At 55.7% G+C, this 17340-nt stretch overlaps 2 protein-coding genes across 5 annotated transcripts in view; one reads left to right on the forward strand and one right to left on the reverse strand.

Moving 5' to 3' along the window:
* Positions 1 to 8787, forward strand: part of TBC1D14 (TBC1 domain family member 14) — a 103034-nt gene extending 94247 nt beyond the window's left edge. For all 4 annotated transcript variants that reach the window (XM_035005348.1, XM_035005349.1, XM_035005351.1 and 1 more), the window contains 2 exons: positions 3938 to 4196; positions 7753 to 8787. In XM_035005348.1, the coding sequence (XP_034861239.1) occupies positions 3938 to 4196; positions 7753 to 7818 (325 nt within the window). In that variant the 3' untranslated portion in view covers positions 7819 to 8787. The remainder of the gene's footprint in view (positions 1 to 3937; positions 4197 to 7752) is intronic.
* Positions 8788 to 15477: 6690 nt separating this feature from the next.
* Positions 15478 to 17340, reverse strand: CCDC96 (coiled-coil domain containing 96). Its single transcript, XM_035005352.1, has one exon. The coding sequence runs from the start codon at positions 17338 to 17340 to the stop codon at positions 15640 to 15642; it is 1701 nt and encodes a 566-aa protein (XP_034861243.1). The 3' UTR covers positions 15478 to 15639.

Consider the following 17340-nt stretch of genomic DNA (forward strand, 5'->3'; position numbering starts at 1 on the left):
TAAGCCAGCTGTAGGGGCAGAGGCTCATAACCCTGGGAACATGTGGGCACGGCCGGGAATGGTGGTGTCAGGCCTAGAAGGTCCAAGTCTCTAGTTGTGGCTTCTCCACAGGGGAGGCGCTGGATGGTGCCTCCACCTCAGGCTCTTTCCATTTCCCACAGGCTCCCTTTCTTTGCAGTTTCTTCGTTTGTGAAGCGGACGTGATGGTACGTCCTCGTGGAGTTGCAGCGGGGAGAAATTGGAGAAGCTGTAGAGTGTATAAAGCTGCGTCCAGCGCGGAAGCCAGTTACCCCATCAGCTCAGTTACCCCATCAGCTCAGTTACCTCCTCATCCACTCCCCTCAGTTACGGGGAGTGGATGAGGGAAGGGCTGGCTTCTGAGAATGAGCCTTGGCCTCCGTGAAGGCTTTGGGGGCTGTGGAACTCCTCTCTCCCCCTTCCTGTACCCCCTCATGTTCCTGCAAGCTCAGACCATCAGTTAGAGTGACGTTGCAGATCAGGATGTTTTCTGGAAGTTGGGAGGGCTTGGCAGGAAGAACCTGACCTGTTCTCCCACACACATGGGGGAAGCAGATGCACACAAGGTGTGTTTGAAGTATTTTGTAAGCGCATAGCCACTTCTTTAGTTCCGCAACATAGAAATACGTTATTTTGCATTAGTGAATGTGTACCTGAAGTTACCATTTTGACGTAAGGTGCAGTAACGTGCAGCGGTCCAGGGAAGAAGCCTTGAATTCTCTCTTGCTGCCGTGGCTAGAAGCCTGCAGCGTCCTGGGCAGGCCCAGGGGCCCTGCCTCTCCCGCACTCACGGGTCCAGGCAGGAGGAAGCCGAGTGCTGAGGGCGCGGTGAGGGCACTGAAGGGCTGGAGCTCTCTTGTTCCTGCTGCTCTGGCAGGAGCCGTCCCCGTCCCCATCCCAGGGCTGCCACGGGGCGAGGGCAGAGCCTGGTGGCCGGGAGCTGAGTGCTCTCTTCGGCTGCTTGAGTGGTGTCCGCGTGAGCTCCTCCTGGGAGGAAATCCGGGGAAGAGCGGTTCAGTGGCCTCTTCACAGTGGCGGTTTGAATCTAAGTGGGGTTTGAAATGCAGGCAAGCATCCGAAAGTGTGGGCTCAGAAGTGGTCTCCAGTGAAGGGGAAAGTGAGGGGTGGGCGGTGTGAGCAGTGCGGCTTGCAGGAGGGCTGGGAGGAGGGGAGCGGACAGAGATGTCCGCCCCGGAGCAGGAGGGGATGCAGTGATGTGACCCTGGGGGGTGAGGGGCTGTGCCCTGGTTGCTGAAAGCCTGAGGAATCTACAGGCTTGGGGACAGTGAGGAGGCAGAGGGCAGGGCCCTGGGCGGCCATCCCAGGGCAAGCTGCCTTGTGTCGGCACTGCTGTCTCAGGGACACCGTGGGCCCGGTTGGTGACTGTTAGGACAGATGTGAGCCTCGGTGCCAGCACTGAGCAGGAAGCCCCGCCGAGCCCAGATTAGAAGGGCTTAAACCTGATAATACAGTCAATCACCCAAGATTCCTGCCCTCCGGAGGGCCGCACCTCTGTCCGTTTTGTTTGATGCCATGTACCCTCACCACCCAGTGGTGATGAGCATGGACCAGTAGGCTTCAGAAGGGAGTTTTGGTGGGTAGACTGACCTGCTGGGCACCAGAAAGACTCAGGTCTGGGCACTTGTCGCACAGAGAAACGGTAGGTGCCTCGGGTGGGTGTGAAGACCAGGTGGGTGCGTCGAAGGCAGGGGTGGCGTTCTTTTTCATTTTACAAAACCCGGGACGTTAAGGTAATTTGTGGAGACGCACGCGTGAGTGTGAACCCAGGAGCTTCACGTCACAGACTTTCTTTTGCAGTTTTTCTCCCTCTTCTTTGCCTGTAGCTGGGTTTGTTTCCTGATCATCTCTCACTTAAGACTGCTTTTCAGGTGTTAAGGGTTTGTGGGTGCCGCGGTGGTGCCGTCGGTAAGCGTCCAACTCTTGGTTGCAGCTCAGGTGGTGATCTCACGGTCGTGAGTTCGAGCCCCAAGCTGGGCGTGGAGTTTACTAAAAATAAATTTAAAAAAAAAATCTCTTGAATCTCTTTGTTTTCTCGGCTGATTGATGAGATGGTTTTCCATCTGTGAAATAGCAAGCTCAGGCTGAAGGCTTGTTGTGACTTGTAAAGATAAAGTGTCCTACCAAGGTTACACCGGTGGGTTGCCCAACTCCTTAGAGCGATTCGGACTTTCAGGGCCTGGGCTTCGGGGTCAGGGTCACAGTCTGGCTCCAGCTCTTACGGTGGCAGGACCCGGGGCTCAGTTCCCTGGGGTGAAGTCAGAAGAGCCCGCCTCCCATGGCTGTGGAATCAGCTGTGGTTCTGGCGTGCCCAGGGCAGGGGGTGGGGGGGTGCCGAGCACATAGTGGGGCCTTCGTCAAAGCTCAGCTGTCGTTTCTGTGACATGGGGGCTTTCTGTGATGCTCATCTCCTATGTCGTCTCCTGAGTTGAATGAAATCTAAACTGGCGTGCCTTCCTGAAGTCTCTCATTAGAGTTGGCTAGCCTTGCATGGCTTGGGGTCTTAATTAGCATGCCGTGTTCAGTACATACCCTTGACTGCGTGACACGTCTGTCTGGGTCCCAGAGGAAAGGCTGGGGCCGAGCATGCTGCCAGGTGAGAGTTCGGAAAGCCGTGCGCAGGAGCCTCGTGAGCACGTTGGCCAGGGTGGCGTGGACACTCTGGTGGCATCTATTCTAGGAAGCTGGGAGTCCCGCTGTTGAAGGCTGGATGACAGTCCCTCCTGACCAGGCCAGCCCCATAGTCGGGGTCCGACGCCTGAGGCTGGATGCCTTTACCGGCCCCGCGTGTCTCGAGCTGGGGCTGCGGGCGCCAAGGCAGTGCTGAAACTGTGGACGGGTGATTTTCCAGGAGGAAGGGGGGGTGTCCCCCGGCAACTGAGAATCCCCGCTTCTAGTGAGCACTGCTGCCCATGAGGAGGTGGTGAGAACCACCACGTCTAGGACCCCCCGAGCAGATCTGCGGTGCGTCCACCCATCTGCTTCCTCGGCAGAGATTGCCAGGTGCTGTGCTAGGTGCCGAGGTGGAGGGAACCTGCTCTTGGGCATCTCCATGGGGAGGACCAAAGCAAACACGTGTTCTGATAAGCACTGGGGTCAGAGGGAGCATCCAGCCAGTCCTAGGGGTCAGCAGACACCCCAGGGCTGGCACCGGGCTATGTCTCCCAGCCGAGGAAGGAGAATGGGGTCACGGAGAACCCGTTCGACCTACGTCGCAACCTGGCTTCGCCTCTCTTACTGATACCAGCACGTTCCAGATTAGAAATGCTTAAATCTGGTAATACAGTCAGTCACCCAATAGTGTATTTGTTTTGGTAGTTTGGATGGTGATTATCACAATATTTTAAGATCGTGCCTATCTGCATTTCACTTTTTCATCTGATCGTTTGCATTAAGTATAAGATCAGTTTCTTACCATCTGCATTCAGGTTTATTTGGAAAATTTTGCTTTGTTCCTCTGCAGACACCTAGTGGGAGAAAAGTATACAGTGTTCCTCAGGAGTGTGGAGTATGTGTGTGCACTGGTTATAGTCCCTGGACTGTTCTTATTTCCCTCAGACTCTAAGGTCTGTGCACCTTATTAACCTTGTGTCCAGCACCTCCTACGGAGTAAGCACATGGTAGATTCTCGATAAATATTTGTCGCATATATGTGTGATCAGCATCAGCTATTCAGCAATTGTTCAGTGTTTGGGATTCCGCGTGAAAGCCGAGAAATGCTTTCTTACAGAATTGGCCTTCAAAATGAAGGCGGGCCTCTTGCCTGCTCCCCCTCCCCTGCCATGTGTCTTAAGTATGAAAGCGACTGACTCTGGGAGCATTTTCAGTGGATTAGACCTGAATTCAGAGCTCTTTGTGCCATCCAAAACCTGAAACACTCAAAACTTTTTTTTTCCCCCAGGATCTTTACCTTGTACAGTAAATCTTTGCCCCTGGATCTGGCCTGTCGTATCTGGGATGTGTTCTGTCGTGACGGGGAAGGGTTCCTGTTCCGGACGGCCCTGGGCATCCTGAAGCTGTTTGAGGACATCCTGACCAAGATGGACTTCATTCACATGGCCCAGTTCCTGACCAGGCTCCCGGACGACCTGCCAGCGGAGGAGGTGTTCGCTTCCATAGCTACGATTCAGATGCAGAGTCGGAACAGGAAGTGGGCCCAGGTAAATGGGCCTTTTGTTCTCTTTTTTCCTGCAGAGTAGCCCAGCCCGGTGGCCTGACTGAGGAAGTCATTACTCCAAGTGCCTTTTGAGAAAACAGATAAAGTCCTTCTTGGACTGGACACGAGGAGCCTGGGTTTGAGGCTGGGCTGTGCTGTGCGGGGTCTTGGGCAGTCCTTCCGTCCCTGAGTTTCAGAAGGAGGGTGGTAACAGAAGGCTCCCCAGCCATCCGTCAGCACCATCGGGAGGTCAGGATCTCTTGCCTGCCAGTGCTTCCACAAGTTAGAAGGCATTTTCTAAACCAAGCACCCCTCCCCGCCATGCCCTGGGGCAGGGTGGTGGGATTGTCCCCCATCACTGGTAAATAGAGGAGGCCCACAAAGGTCACTGGAGGACAGGAGACCTGAAGGATGACTCCTCTGGGATGGGTCGAGCTGGCCCTCTGGTGGCTGAGTCAGGGGAGCAGCTGAGTTGACGGTGTGTGAGTGAGTCCAGCCTGGGCCTCCTTCGAGATTCCTCTCGCCCTTTCTGGGTGTCCTGCATAGGGCTTGGCCCCTCTGGGATTGGCCGGTGTTAGCTGGCGCCAAGTTTTTATGGTACGAGAAGGGAAAAATAGCCTTGCTTCTTGACCCTGTATCGGCTCAAAGCTTGTCCAAGCATCAGATGAGTTGGAGACTATCTGTGGAGGCTTGTACTCTCCTGTGACCTTTTTTATTAGTGGGAGATTTTAAATACATACGAAAATAGAGTAAACTAGATAACGGATCCCACGCCCTTGTCAAATATCCAGGCGTTTTCAAATTTCTAACTGTCTCAGGTGTTCGCGGCTTTATAGTTTGTTTGAATCAAGATCCAGGTAAGGTTCACACTGCCATTAGTTGAAAGATCTTGTTAGTCTCTTTGTATTATATGGGTTACCCCACCTTTCTTTTTATCCCTCCTCCTCTATTTACTGAAAAAACGAGCTCATGTGTCCTGCGGCGTCTCCCAGAGTCTGGATCTTGCTGGGTGTATCTTGGTGGTGGTGTTCAGCATGGTCCCCAAAACTATTTCCTGCGAGGTGACTGTTAGATCTAAAGATTACTTCATGGGCGATCAGGCTCTCTCTCTCTAGCAGCCTGTTTGTTTTTATTTTTTATTTTTATTTTTATTTTTATTTTTTTTAAGATTTTTATTTATTTGACACAGAGAGACACAGCGAGAGAGGGAACACAAGCAGGGAGAGTGGGAGAGAGAGAAGCAGGCTCCCCGAGGAGCAAGGAGCCCGATGCGGGGCTCGATCCCAGGACCCTGGGATCATGACCTGAGCTGAAGGCAGACGCTTAATGACTGAGCCACCCAGGCGCCCCGCCTGTTTGTTTTTATAACACAGACAGCTCTGTTGAGATGTGATTCACATACCATAAAATTCACCCTTTTGAAAGTGTACCATTCAGTGCATTTATTAACAGAGGAAAGTTCCCCTGTTACCTGGGTCCTTCATCCTGGCCCTTGAGCTCGCCCTTCCTGTCCTTCCTGTCCTGTTACATGATGCTCTCTTTGGCTGCCAGACTCCCTCCCTGTGTAGGTCTTTGGGGAAGAAGCACGGCTGCTGTATGGGAGCTTGCATAATACTAGGAGGGGGTCCGTGGGGAGGGGCACTGTTTTGTGCTTGGGTGATAGGATTTGCATTTTTGAAAAATTAAATACAATCTGTTGATGAAAGGAAGGACGTCCTGACATGCTACAACATGCATGACCCTTGAAAACATCATTTGAAGGGACAAAGCCAGACTCTAAAGACCACACTCTCTGTGATTCCATTTGTAGGCGAGTCCAGAACAGGGTCCCCTGTGGAGACAGGAAGTCAGCGAGTGGTCGCCCTGGCAGTGGGCGGGGTCAGGCGGGGGGGCGGGAAGCGGGAGCATACGGGGTTCTCCGGAACGGACCGGGGCAGTGTCGCACACATCCACGGATGCACTGAAAGCCCTTGAGCTGTACACTCTAAATGGACCAATTACAGGGTAAGGAATTATATCTCATAGTGTGTGAGCAGGACTGGCTGTAGGATTATCGGGGATCTGGCGAGAGGGAGAAAGAGCCTTTCTCTGGTTACAAGTCCGTGGACGGTGCAAAATGGAGATCTGGGATCCCTGTTCAGAATCACTAAGAGTTTCAAGAAGGTGACTGCACAGCATTCAGCTCAGTGGGCCCCTCTGGGTGGGGACCCCATGTGACGGCCTGCGTGGCATGCCTGTGAAGCTGGCCCGTGTGGGAGGGCACGGTGAGGTCTCCGTGGCTCGCTGGCTTGAGGGGTTTCTGGAGTCGCTGCAGAAAGCCAAGGCCTTTGTCCCACACGTAGCTCGGTCACCACCTGACTTCACGCTTGCCGTCGAGGGTCCGCCGGTCTGCCCTCCTCGCCGCTGGTCTTTGCGCCCCACCCGCCCTGAGTGTCCCCCACGCGGGCACACACAGGGCAGGACTAAACCCAGGTCTGTTGTTGCCCTTCTCGTGTTTTGGGGACAAGGTAAAAATGTTCACTTCAAACTAGGTCAGCGGTTGTTGGATAGTGGGGCATTTCTAATCACGGGATCACAATGGGAATCAGCCTGACGGTGGGGCTGGGGGGCGTCATCGAATTTATACGGTGCTAGGCTCCATGGGAACTGTGGTCTGTACACGTTCCTCTTACAAGCTCTTCAGGTCGGGACCCCGGAGAGCTTTACAGACGAGTAAATGAATATGTTTGCTCGGCAGTCCCATCGACTTAGAGGTAGAGAGGGGGACTTCCCTTCTGTGCAGTTTGTTCGAAACCTACCTGAGGTGTTTCTGCTTCGCCCCCCGTGATCTGTAATTCAGTTACAGGGACGTACTACCTGACCGCAGTCGGCGAGCCCCCGGTTTTGAAGTCCCACCAGTCTAGGTCGGAACACGAGCTCGGCTGAGTGCCGGTTGCTCGGGGGCCTCGCCGCGGGGGTTAGCCTCCCGGAGCCTGTTTGCACTTGCAGCCCGCGTGCGGGAGGCGCCGCACTTGGGCAGCCGGTCAGAGCGCACCACTGTTCCTAAGCAGGCAGAGTGTCTTTAAAAATGAAGGTGTGAACCAGGAGCTGGGCGAGCACAGAGTTGGGGGCTCGGTCCCTTTGGGAAAGCCCGGGCGGGCGTGAGAGCCCACGGCTTTGGCCTTCGGGGGACACCTGGTTTGCTGGTGCCGCGGACGGAGGGTCTGCGCGGAAAGGCCCAGGGGCGCTTGTTAGCGTCCGGGGAGCCGAGAGCCTGGCTTGGGGGGTGGCGAGCGCCGGGGCTGGAGCCAGACTGGAAGGAGAGCCCCATAGCCGGGTCCTGACGGTGGTCCTGTGGCCGGTAGGACGGGGCTGTAGGACGTTAGCCCAGAGATGGCGCGGTTGGGTTCCACGGTAGGAGGAGGGCTGTGGCCGCCGGTGTGGCGGGAGGAACGGGAGCAGCGGAAGTGGGGGGGCCAGAGACACCAGCCGGGAGGCTGCATGGCCTGCCGCCGCACCTGCAGGACCTGTGTCCAGTGTGTTTGCAGATCACCCACGGACGTCTCCCCTGTGATTCCCAGGTGCTGACGGCCTTGCAGAAGGACAGCCGGGACACGGAGAAAGGAAGCCCGTCTCTCAGACACTGAGCAGCCGGCGGACTCGCACTCGGCACCAGAGCGGATCTCCGGGGGGCACCGGCTTTGTTCCAGACGGACACACGGACAGCCGAGAACGGGCTCTTTCCATGTTTGAGCCTAATGCTGGAATTGGCCTTAAAACAACTTTTAAAGTTGACTCACCAAGGCTTAGCCTTAAGAAGCTCGGTGGGACGATGAGCTGGTGTGACCACGGCCAACGCTGTGTATTCTGCATGGTGTAAAAATAAGGCAGCGGCTACCCCCCCCCACCTTATTTCACAGAAGTTAATTAAATTGTCCTGCTTTTATGTCACCTGATGAAAGGTACATTACAGTCTTCCGTAGCCAAGGTGCGTGAGAAATGCTACTTAGGAGGTCTTGGAGGTGTCACTGGCTTGTTGACCTACTTGAGCGAGGAAGGAGTTGTTGGTTTAGTTGACCGGGAGAACCTTTCCGGGGCTGGAGGTCTTGTTTAAAGCCCACCTACCAAAGATAGCACGAAAGGAAAACAGGCTCTCACAGGGTGGTCACCCAGCATGCCCGTGGGCTCCCTGGGATCCGACCTGACCTTCAGGTTGGCCTTTCTCCATTGTCACCTTGACAGAATCCCAGCGTGAGGGCTGAAAGTGGCCACTTGGGTTCCGGGGGACCCCTGCTCTCCCCTGAGATTGTTCCCTCCGTCTCCTGAGCAGGAATTGCTGCTCACCCAGGAGGCCGGAGATGGGAGACAGGCTCCAGCCCCCACGCCTCCTGTGTGCGGAGGCCGGGGTGGCGGGGCAAGCCTGCGCCCTTTCTCTTCCAGAATGCCGCTCTTCCCTCTGTCACCCGAACAGCAGGATCAGCCCTGAGGACCAGCGGTTCCCTCCCCGCCTTTGGTTTAAAAGATAGACCGTTGTGCGGGCCGAGGAGTGGGCCGCATGCACGCAGTCCCGTCGGCCTCTCCCCGTTTTAGCTGGCTTTCCCCCAAGTTCATTCGCAACTTTCTTGTTCGAGCTTCTTCCTGACTAACTTTAAGAATTTTGTTAAAAGCGCTTTTGGTCATGCACATTCAAAGACGGGAACGGTTTTCTCACCGAGGAGCCCCGAGGACAGGCAGATGTGTGGAGACCGGTCCCCACGCGCTGATTCGGCGCGTGCTGGGGTCTGCGAGTGCTCGGGAGACCGGGTCCCCTCAGCCACACTCTCTCCCTGCCCCGGGCGGGCGGTGCCCCCCGGCTGCTCTCGGTGCTGATATGGGGAGCGCCCCGGCTCCGAGAGCGGGCTGGCCACAGGCGGCACGGGATGGGGGCCTCCCTGCGGCCTGGCTCTCCGGGGCCTTCTGTCTGCCACGTTCACGGCTGGCACGGGCGGGGGCCGCGCCGTGGCCGTGGGTCCCGTTTCCCGGAGTTGCCTTTGTCCCCCGGTCTTCTTAACTGAATTCCCCTGGAAGGTTGCAGGGCATCTCGGACCCACTCTGCCTCAGCCTGGAAGTGCTGACCCGGCTGCCCTCTCGGAGGAGGCGTCCGCCCGCCCGCCCGCCACTGTGCTGCCGAATGTCACCCCGCCGGCCCCAGCCCTTCGCCCACACGGGCTGAGTGTCGTTCCCGGACGTGGGCTTTCTGTTCTGAAAGGTGTATATATTTTCTTACTGTACATACGGATGTTCCTCGGTCGGGACAGGAAGCGCCGCTGCTGCAGGATGCGTTCGCGGCTCGTCTGCGCGTCCAAACCCAGCCCTTAACACTTCCGTCGGACAGCCTGACATCTGTCTCTTGGGACTTGGGTCACCGCGTATGCATTACCTTTTTAGACGGGATTCCGTGCCGATCCGGAACACGCACCAAATCTCTAGCTCACAAGAGGTTTCCGTGGCCTATTTGGGGACCGCCCGGGGTCTTCCCGGTTGGCCATGTCCACCTGACGCCGGGAGCTCGGGCCGCGTGACGCATGTGGCCCCTTTCCGCGGGGTCGGGCTGCTCTGTCGGATGCCATCGCTTAGGAAAACGGGGGAGCCCGACCGAAAGGCCGCGCCCCCTGCAAATCTGCACTTTGCCGGCCTGGGCCGCTGGCTGTCTGGATCTAAGACTTGGGATTTGGGACCTTGTGCAACTGGCACTTTAGAGTCGAAAGCTGAGTCCCCACCAGTCCCCGCAAGCCCATCTAGAAACAATGTTCACTTTAAAAGGTACTTTTTAACCGCTCAGTTTTTGACTATTTTGAATAGTTTGCTGATAGAAACTTCCTGATGATACTTGCTACATACCATGTTTTAATTGCTTGTACAGTTAACCTTTAATTTTATTTAGTAAAGTCTATCAAATTAGGACTTTTTGAATTGTAAATATGTGGTTTTATTAAATAAAAGTCATGTAAAATTGTTACTTAACGTTCACTGTGGTTTGGTTTAAAATTGAAGTTCTCACCTTCAAGTATGGCAAAATTTGACTTAGAGCATCGCATTATTTTTTTTTTAAAGATTTATTTGAGAGAGTGCGTGTGCGAGAGAGCCCAAAGCGAGAGGAAGAGGGAGAAACAGGCTCCCCACTGAGCAGGGAGCCCGACGCGGGGCTCGATCCCAGGACCCCGGGATCGTGACCTGAGCCGAAGGCAGTCGCTTCACCGACTGAGCCCCCAGGCGCCCCGAGCATCACATTTTGAAACCCACTTGTTCTGCTTGTTAAATAAAAAAGGTGTGGTTATGTTAATTTGGTACTGGGATTTGGGAGTTCAGCGTGGCCCTTGCACGCCCAAGGGGAACCTCAGACTCGCTGACCCCATTCCTGTCCCCGATCGCAGCAGTGAGCCCGCGCTCACCCTGAGCCAGCTGCTGGGCTGCACACTCACCCGGGCACTTGCTCAGGGCCTGGTCGGCCAGGTGCTGCCCTGCAGGCCCCCCACCAGCCTGCGGGGGACCGTGGGCACCTCCGTTGCCGGCTCCGGGGTGGAGGTCAGTCCAGCCACCCCGCCACGGTGACGGTGAGCAGGACGCAGCCCGAGAGGTCACTTGGCGCCGGTCAGAGCGGGTGCTCACGTGTGACGCCAGCCGTTCGGCCGAGGGCAGGCGGCCCAGCCAGAAGGTGGGGGGCTGTCAGGGCTGCCACCTCTCTTGTCCCTGGTCCCCCAGGAGAATCCCTTCTTGACCTGCAGGAACAAGACGGTGCTGGCCCTCCCGTGGCAGCGAGGCCGACGGCCTGCGCTGGGCCGCCACCCTCCGCCCTGTGACTGCTCCCCCCGCTTCTCTCCCCCAGAGACGGCGCGGCTCTGGTCAGGGTGTTCGCTCCCGTGTCTTTGGCCCCCAGCACCAGGCTCCCATCTTCTCACTAGGGGATCCCATGGCTGCTCCGCTCCACTGTTACCTTTTCTCCACCTGGCCCAGGCCGGGGGGCGCTGTGGCCGACGAGTGTGGCCGTGCTGGACGGCCGTCGTGTCCCGGGGCTTGCTGCCCTCCGCACCCACGCCCGGCCCCAGGCCGCGTTCTGTGAATGGCCTCATTTCTCTCCGCAGCAGCTCTGTCACTGTCCCCATTCCAAAGGTGTGACGCAGAAAGCCGATCTGCTTGGGCTCCTGCGGCCAGTTAGCAGCGGGGCTGGGGTTCACACTCTTTCCCTGGGGCCCCTGAGCCCTTGCTGCCCGTCTCCCCAGGGAACAGGTTTGCTCTGCGGCCTTTGGAAGCCTTGCTCCTCTCGCTCTGACCTCAACTCCCCAGTGCAGGGTTTGGGGCGAGGCCTGGATTCACTCACCCGAGGGCCTGTGTGCGAGGCACCGGCCCACGCCCGACGGCCGGCTCGGGGACGGCCTTGGGTTGCACCAGGCTTGCGGTGGAAGCTGTGGACCGTTTTCCCAAGAGAAGCCAGGGGGCTGACGGTTCAAAAACCACCACCCGGCATGTGGAGCCTGCCACCAAGGCCCAGAGACGGAACGAGATTCTGCCCCCGTACAGGGCAGGGACTGCGTGGGACCTGAGAGGAGCCCCTGGTCATCAGAGGAAGGGCGTGCGTGGCCAGCAGAGCCGCGGCAAGTCCTCAGTCGGGGCCCACGCAGGAGCTCGCCGTGCCCGGGTCCTCCCGAGAGGCCGGGAGCGCGGGGCTGGCTCAGGAGCCCGGGCTCCTCCATGAGCACCGCCTGCAGCCAGCCGGCTCTAGAAGGTTGCTGCTCCGCGGGGCCCGGCCGCACCAAGGCCCCTTCTCCCAGAATGCCTGAGCCTGTGGAGGCAGGGGCAGTAGTCTTGACCCCCGGACAGCACGAGTTACCGGCACCCCTGCCCCCCCCCCCCGCCCCGTCTCTCGGTGCCCAGACATCGTTCCTGCGGCTTCTCGACCCCGCTCCCGAGCTCCCGGGAGAAGCTGCTCCAGCCAAAAAACAGCTCCTGTTTCAGGTGTCGTTTAGTTAGAGGTCAGGTCAGGAGTCTTTAAATGCTCTGAGCCTCATGTTTCTTTTCTGTAACCAGAGCTTAAAAAGGGCACCAGCATCTGTCCACTGGCTTGTGAGGATTAAAATAGGTTGCTGAATTAATTGTGTCATTAAAAGAAACCCATCAGCAGAGATAGAATCATGCTCTTGACACGTAAACTTTTAGTATCTGAACTCTTGGGGGGAATTTGGGGATTTTAAAAATCGGTATTTCCCCCGTTATTAAAATTGCATGTTCATTGTATACAATTTGGAAATACAAAAAATAAAAATCCTAATTTCACCACCTACGGAAGAGATACTTTTTTCGTATAATGACTTTTATAAATTTTTCCCCCATTTTATGGGGGAGCACATTGAGGTTTAGAGAGGTGGACTGTTGGCCCAGGTCACAAACAGAAGAGATATGGAATCCAGGTCAGCCTGATTCCAAAGCCCTTATTTGCAAGTGCGACGCTGTGTCTTCCTCCTAGGTGCACCTTTGTACTCAACCTTGGCATCCTTTGGGTGAAATATTAGAAGCCTGCCTCAGGTAAAAAGCTGGGGCAGGTGGAGGTGTATTCATTCAAACCCACGCCTGTGTAGACAGGGTTACGGTGGGCAAGCAGGAGGTGTGGACCAGGAGCGGTACCCAGCCTGCGGCCCCCACCAGCCGCTCAGCTCAGCCGCAGGGCCCCCCGGAGTCCTTCCCAATCATGCCCCTTGCATGACTCATCCTTCTCACATGAAGATGGTCTTCGAGTTTAAAACCCAAGTTGCAGATCGGGGCTCATTAACTCTGCTATGATTTTATCAGACAGGCATCCCCGACGATTGGCAAACATCTAAATTATGGCTTCAGACCCACTTAACAAAAAAAGAAAGCATGTTTCTCCACTTACGTCATTTAAAAATCTCAAATGCGGTAAGCCGCCAGAAATGACATCCAGCTACCAATGAAAAGTGTTCCCTTTTCGATGCCTTGGGCTCCACGCAGCTGGTGCCCGATTCCCTCCTGCCCGTGCTTCCCAGCCACACAAGCGCCTGTGACACGAAGGGGACACTCCCAACTCCGACCCACAAGAAGTCATGTCCTGTTACAGCTCAGGTTGCACTGTACCTGCGTTCTGCAGGCCCTCTCTTTTGACGAGACGTCAGAGGTCTCGAGTCGAGCCGCCGCCGCCCCTCTTTATCTTCTAGAGGCAGGCAGGCTCCCTGGAGGCGGTCTCTCTAGAATGGACCGTCATTTTCCTCATCGGTTCTAGTTCTGGAAACCTCTTTCTGCCTGTGGTTATTTCTCGAGTCTGATACAGGACTAGCAGCGTCTGCCTATTCTAGGCATTCGAGCAACACTTTTGCCAGAAAATGAGAATGCTATGATGTTGATGTGTTAATAATCCAACAGATTACAGAGCATCGATTATGGGCTAGGTAGGCATCGTGCGGGCTCCGAGGGAGGATGACTGTCCTCGCCTCCCAGACCTCTGTCTCCCCGGGGCCCAGAGGACTACGCACACAGTCACAGAGCAGTGGGTCAGAGGCTGCGATGGGGCCCATCAGCAAGACTGGAGGGTCTATGGCCTTCTTCCTCAGAGGCGAGCTTAAGAAGCACTTCGTGAAGGGGTTGCTGTTTCATGATCAAGAGCTCTCCTGTAATTTAATTAGAAGGAACCTCGTTGTGAAGTCATCGACAGAAGATTATTTATCTTCTAATGAACTGTAACATCTCTAGCGTGGGAGAAGGTAATTTGGGAGAACACTGGTAACTTAGCAGCTGAGAGCAATGCCAGCTTCGTCAGTCTCTGTATCTCGTGCCCTCGAGAGGCCGGTCTGCCCAGCTCCAGGCTGCCGAGGGAGGGCTTGGTGAGGCCTGCGTAACTGCCGGTGGGTCCGAGTCCGCTGAAAATACCTCCTCTCCCGCTAGTGAGCCCAAGGGACAGGCACTGTGGCCATGAAAACTGCTAGCTGCGGGGAGCCACCGAGCACGACGCCAGGTTCAGTCCGAAGCCTTCCCAACCGCCGGAGACCCCGGTGGGTCTGTGCCGCTCCTGCAGGAGGCACAAAGAACACGAAGGGCTGCTTGCTGGTGATTTGCTACGTCGCTTTGGCCTTGATGAACAGGGTAGAGGGAAGACAAGTGTAAAGGATGAGGAGGATGGAAGAGGAAGCAGGAAGTGAATGCTTTTTACTCCCCTCATTGTTACGTGTGTGCGGTGTGACAAGTATGATCCTATAAAAGAGTGTGTCCAAGCTGTAAAAGTTAGAAAAGGGATTTTAATCAGCCTTTATTGGCTTCAAAGGGCACACACCTTAGAAAACAATCGCACCCCCAAAAGCTAAAGTCATCGTGACCTTCTCACGACGAACTGCGTCATCGGCCCGGAGAGGGGTTTCTATCCTTCTTTACAGGTGTTCGGCACCCAAAACTAGCTCATCCTCCTTACGACCTACTTAAGCTTAGGGATGGGAGAATACTTCTAATCCCAAATCTGCCCAACTCAAAATTCCACTGAAAGCTAAAAAGAAATAAAGCCAAGCCCCTAGCTCCAAAAGCACCAAAGAAAACTGGAAATGGAATCACTGATTCTGGATGAAAGAGGTAGACCTATCAGGTGTTTCTCACATTAACACAAGGAGTAGTAGGCACTTTAATATTTGATACAGAGTAAAATCACATGCATAGTGAGGGTCCTCTTGCCAAGATCCAAAAATACCTTGCCAAGAACAAAAGGCTTACGGACAACAAAGTTTCATGTTTACGTATAGATAATTGCGTTTCTTGAGAGGATCCCAGAAAACGTTTCATTAGAATTGCAGACTGTCATTGAGCCAGAAGCAAGCGCCAATGGTCAAGCAGACCGAGCCTCCTCTCGTGGAAAAAGGAAAGAGGACAGAACCTCAGCTCCTTTTCCTATTTATCATTTCTCTCGTTTCCCTCATCTTGTTTATTACCCAGAAGCCAGTGCTACTTACAAACAAAACAAGTTTAGATTCATCGAAGGAAACTAGTGAGCTTTGAGTTGAGGATGTGACTTAGAACTACACAGTTTAATACATTCAAAGGAAACTTAATAATTAGCTTAATGCACAGGACATTTCTTGGTTCCGTGCCTGTTTGTTGAACCCTCTCATGTATGGACGAGGAACAGTTTTCCTCAGGATCAGATCATTAAAATGACGGAATTGCTCAGCTACAACAAGGCTTCTAGAAGTCAGGTACATTAAGTCATCACAGCTGTTTCTTTGGGCCTGTTTTACTTCACCCCGTGTAAAACTGACGGCTAGCCCAATTTTGCTCAGGACTAATTTAGGAGCTGAAAATGATGAGATCAATACAAAATACAGCATCATCCCCACACTGTAGGACTTTGAAAGAATGGCCGCAAGTGGAGAATAAAAGTTAACGAAGGATAAAAGTTGCTGAGATCAAAGACGTTCTGCTGACTCTTCCTATCGTGGGTGTTAAGGTGGGAGGAAGGCTTTGGCCTCCCTGATCTTCTGCTTCACACCTCTGCAGGACATAGTAAGCCCAGCATGATGGCGCTTCAGGTACTCTATGCGCTGGTTGAGCACTTCTGTCCTGTCTACCTTCTCTTCCATGTCCCGAAGGAGTAGCTCCTTGCCCAGAAGCCCGCACTTCTGATTCAGCTTGATGTTGTCAGCCCGCAGGCTGTCCCGGACCTGCTTCGTCCTGGTCAGGATGTCCCTCCTCAGGGCCACCTGAGCCTCAATTTCCAAAAGCTGTGTCTTTTTGCACACGTTTTCTATGTCCACGAAGTGTAACTTCTCTTTCACGTGGGTTATTATTTGCACGTTGTTGGTCACCTTGTTGTGCAGTTTTAAAAGTTCCTCGTTTCGCTCCTCCACTTTCTCATTGAAGGTCTGGTTCTCAATCTTCAGCTGTTCAAAATCGATGAGGAGCAGCCCCTCCGTCAGGTCCTCCTGGGCCCTCATCCGTGTTTCAAAATGCACCAAGCTCTGCTTTAGCTGCACGTTCTCAAGCCTCACGGCACTCATCTCCTTCTCCTTCTTGTCCTCCAGCGCCTGGATCTGCTCCACCTCTCGCAGTGCAGCCTGGCGACCGCCGCGCATCTGACAGCTGCCCATGGCCTGCATCACCACCTGCTTCTTGAGCGCCTGGAAGCTTGTCCATTCCTTCTCCACGCTGGAGAGCACCTCCTTGCACTGCTTCTTCAGCTGGTTCAGCTCCTGGTGATACCAGTCCAGGTCGTCTGCCTGTTGCTTCCTCAGCTCCTCCAGCAAGGCCAGATGGCGGAGGTATGCTTGCTCTTTCTCTGGGGCCTCGGGCTCCATGCCCTTGTCGGGCACCTCGGTGGCATCCAGGCCCTTCTTCTTGCGCAGCGCCTCGGAGATCTTGTGCTGCAGGTAGATGTTGTAACGCTGGTAGTTGCTGCGCTCCACCACCAGCGACTGGTACTGTTCCAGGAGCTCAGCGCGCAGCTGGTGCTCCTGCAGCTTCTTCATCTCCTCGGTCCATTCATCCTCCCCCTCGTCCAGTCTCTCACCTTCCTCCTTTTCCTTGCTTTTCACCGGGCTTCCTTGCACACCCCTCCCCTTGATTTCCTCGCTCTCCTCCTCCTTCTCCCCGTCCTCCTGCGCAGCCTCCCGGGTTGGCGCAGCTTTCTCCTGGCCGGTGGTGGACAGCGGCACAGAGACCGCCGAGGGGGCTTTCTTCCTCCTCGCCTTGCCCGCCGCTGCCGCGGCCTCCTCTCCCTCCTCCGACCCCTCCGACCCCTCCGCCTCCTCCCCCTCCTGCGCCTCCTCCCTCTCCTCCTCCGCCCTCTCCTCCGCTTCCGCGGACCCGCCTTCGGGCCCCGGCTGGGCTGTCTCCTCAGGCCCAGCGTCGGCCGGCTCCCCGGGTTCCGGCTCAGTCTCAGCCTCGGCCGGCGGCTCCGGCTCCCCGGGTGCCGCCTGGTCCACAGCCTCCGTGGCCGCCGGCCCTTCGCGGGGCTCGGCGGGCTCGTCCTCGGCGGCGCCTCCCTCCGGAGCCTCTACGGTCCCCGGCTCCGGCTCCGGCTCCGGCGGTTCGGCCGGGGAGTGGGGGCCAGAGGTGGCCTTGATCCCGGACAGCTTGGGGGACAGGTTAGCCACATCTCCGTCTTCCCCCCCGGGGCCCCCACGGTGCTCGGAGCTGCGGTCCAT

The sequence above is a fragment of the Mirounga leonina genome, unplaced genomic scaffold, assembly GCF_011800145.1.
Source record: "Mirounga leonina isolate KUSES-001 unplaced genomic scaffold, KU_Mleo_1.0 Mir_129, whole genome shotgun sequence".
In the NCBI taxonomy this organism is placed as follows: domain Eukaryota; kingdom Metazoa; phylum Chordata; class Mammalia; order Carnivora; family Phocidae; genus Mirounga; species Mirounga leonina.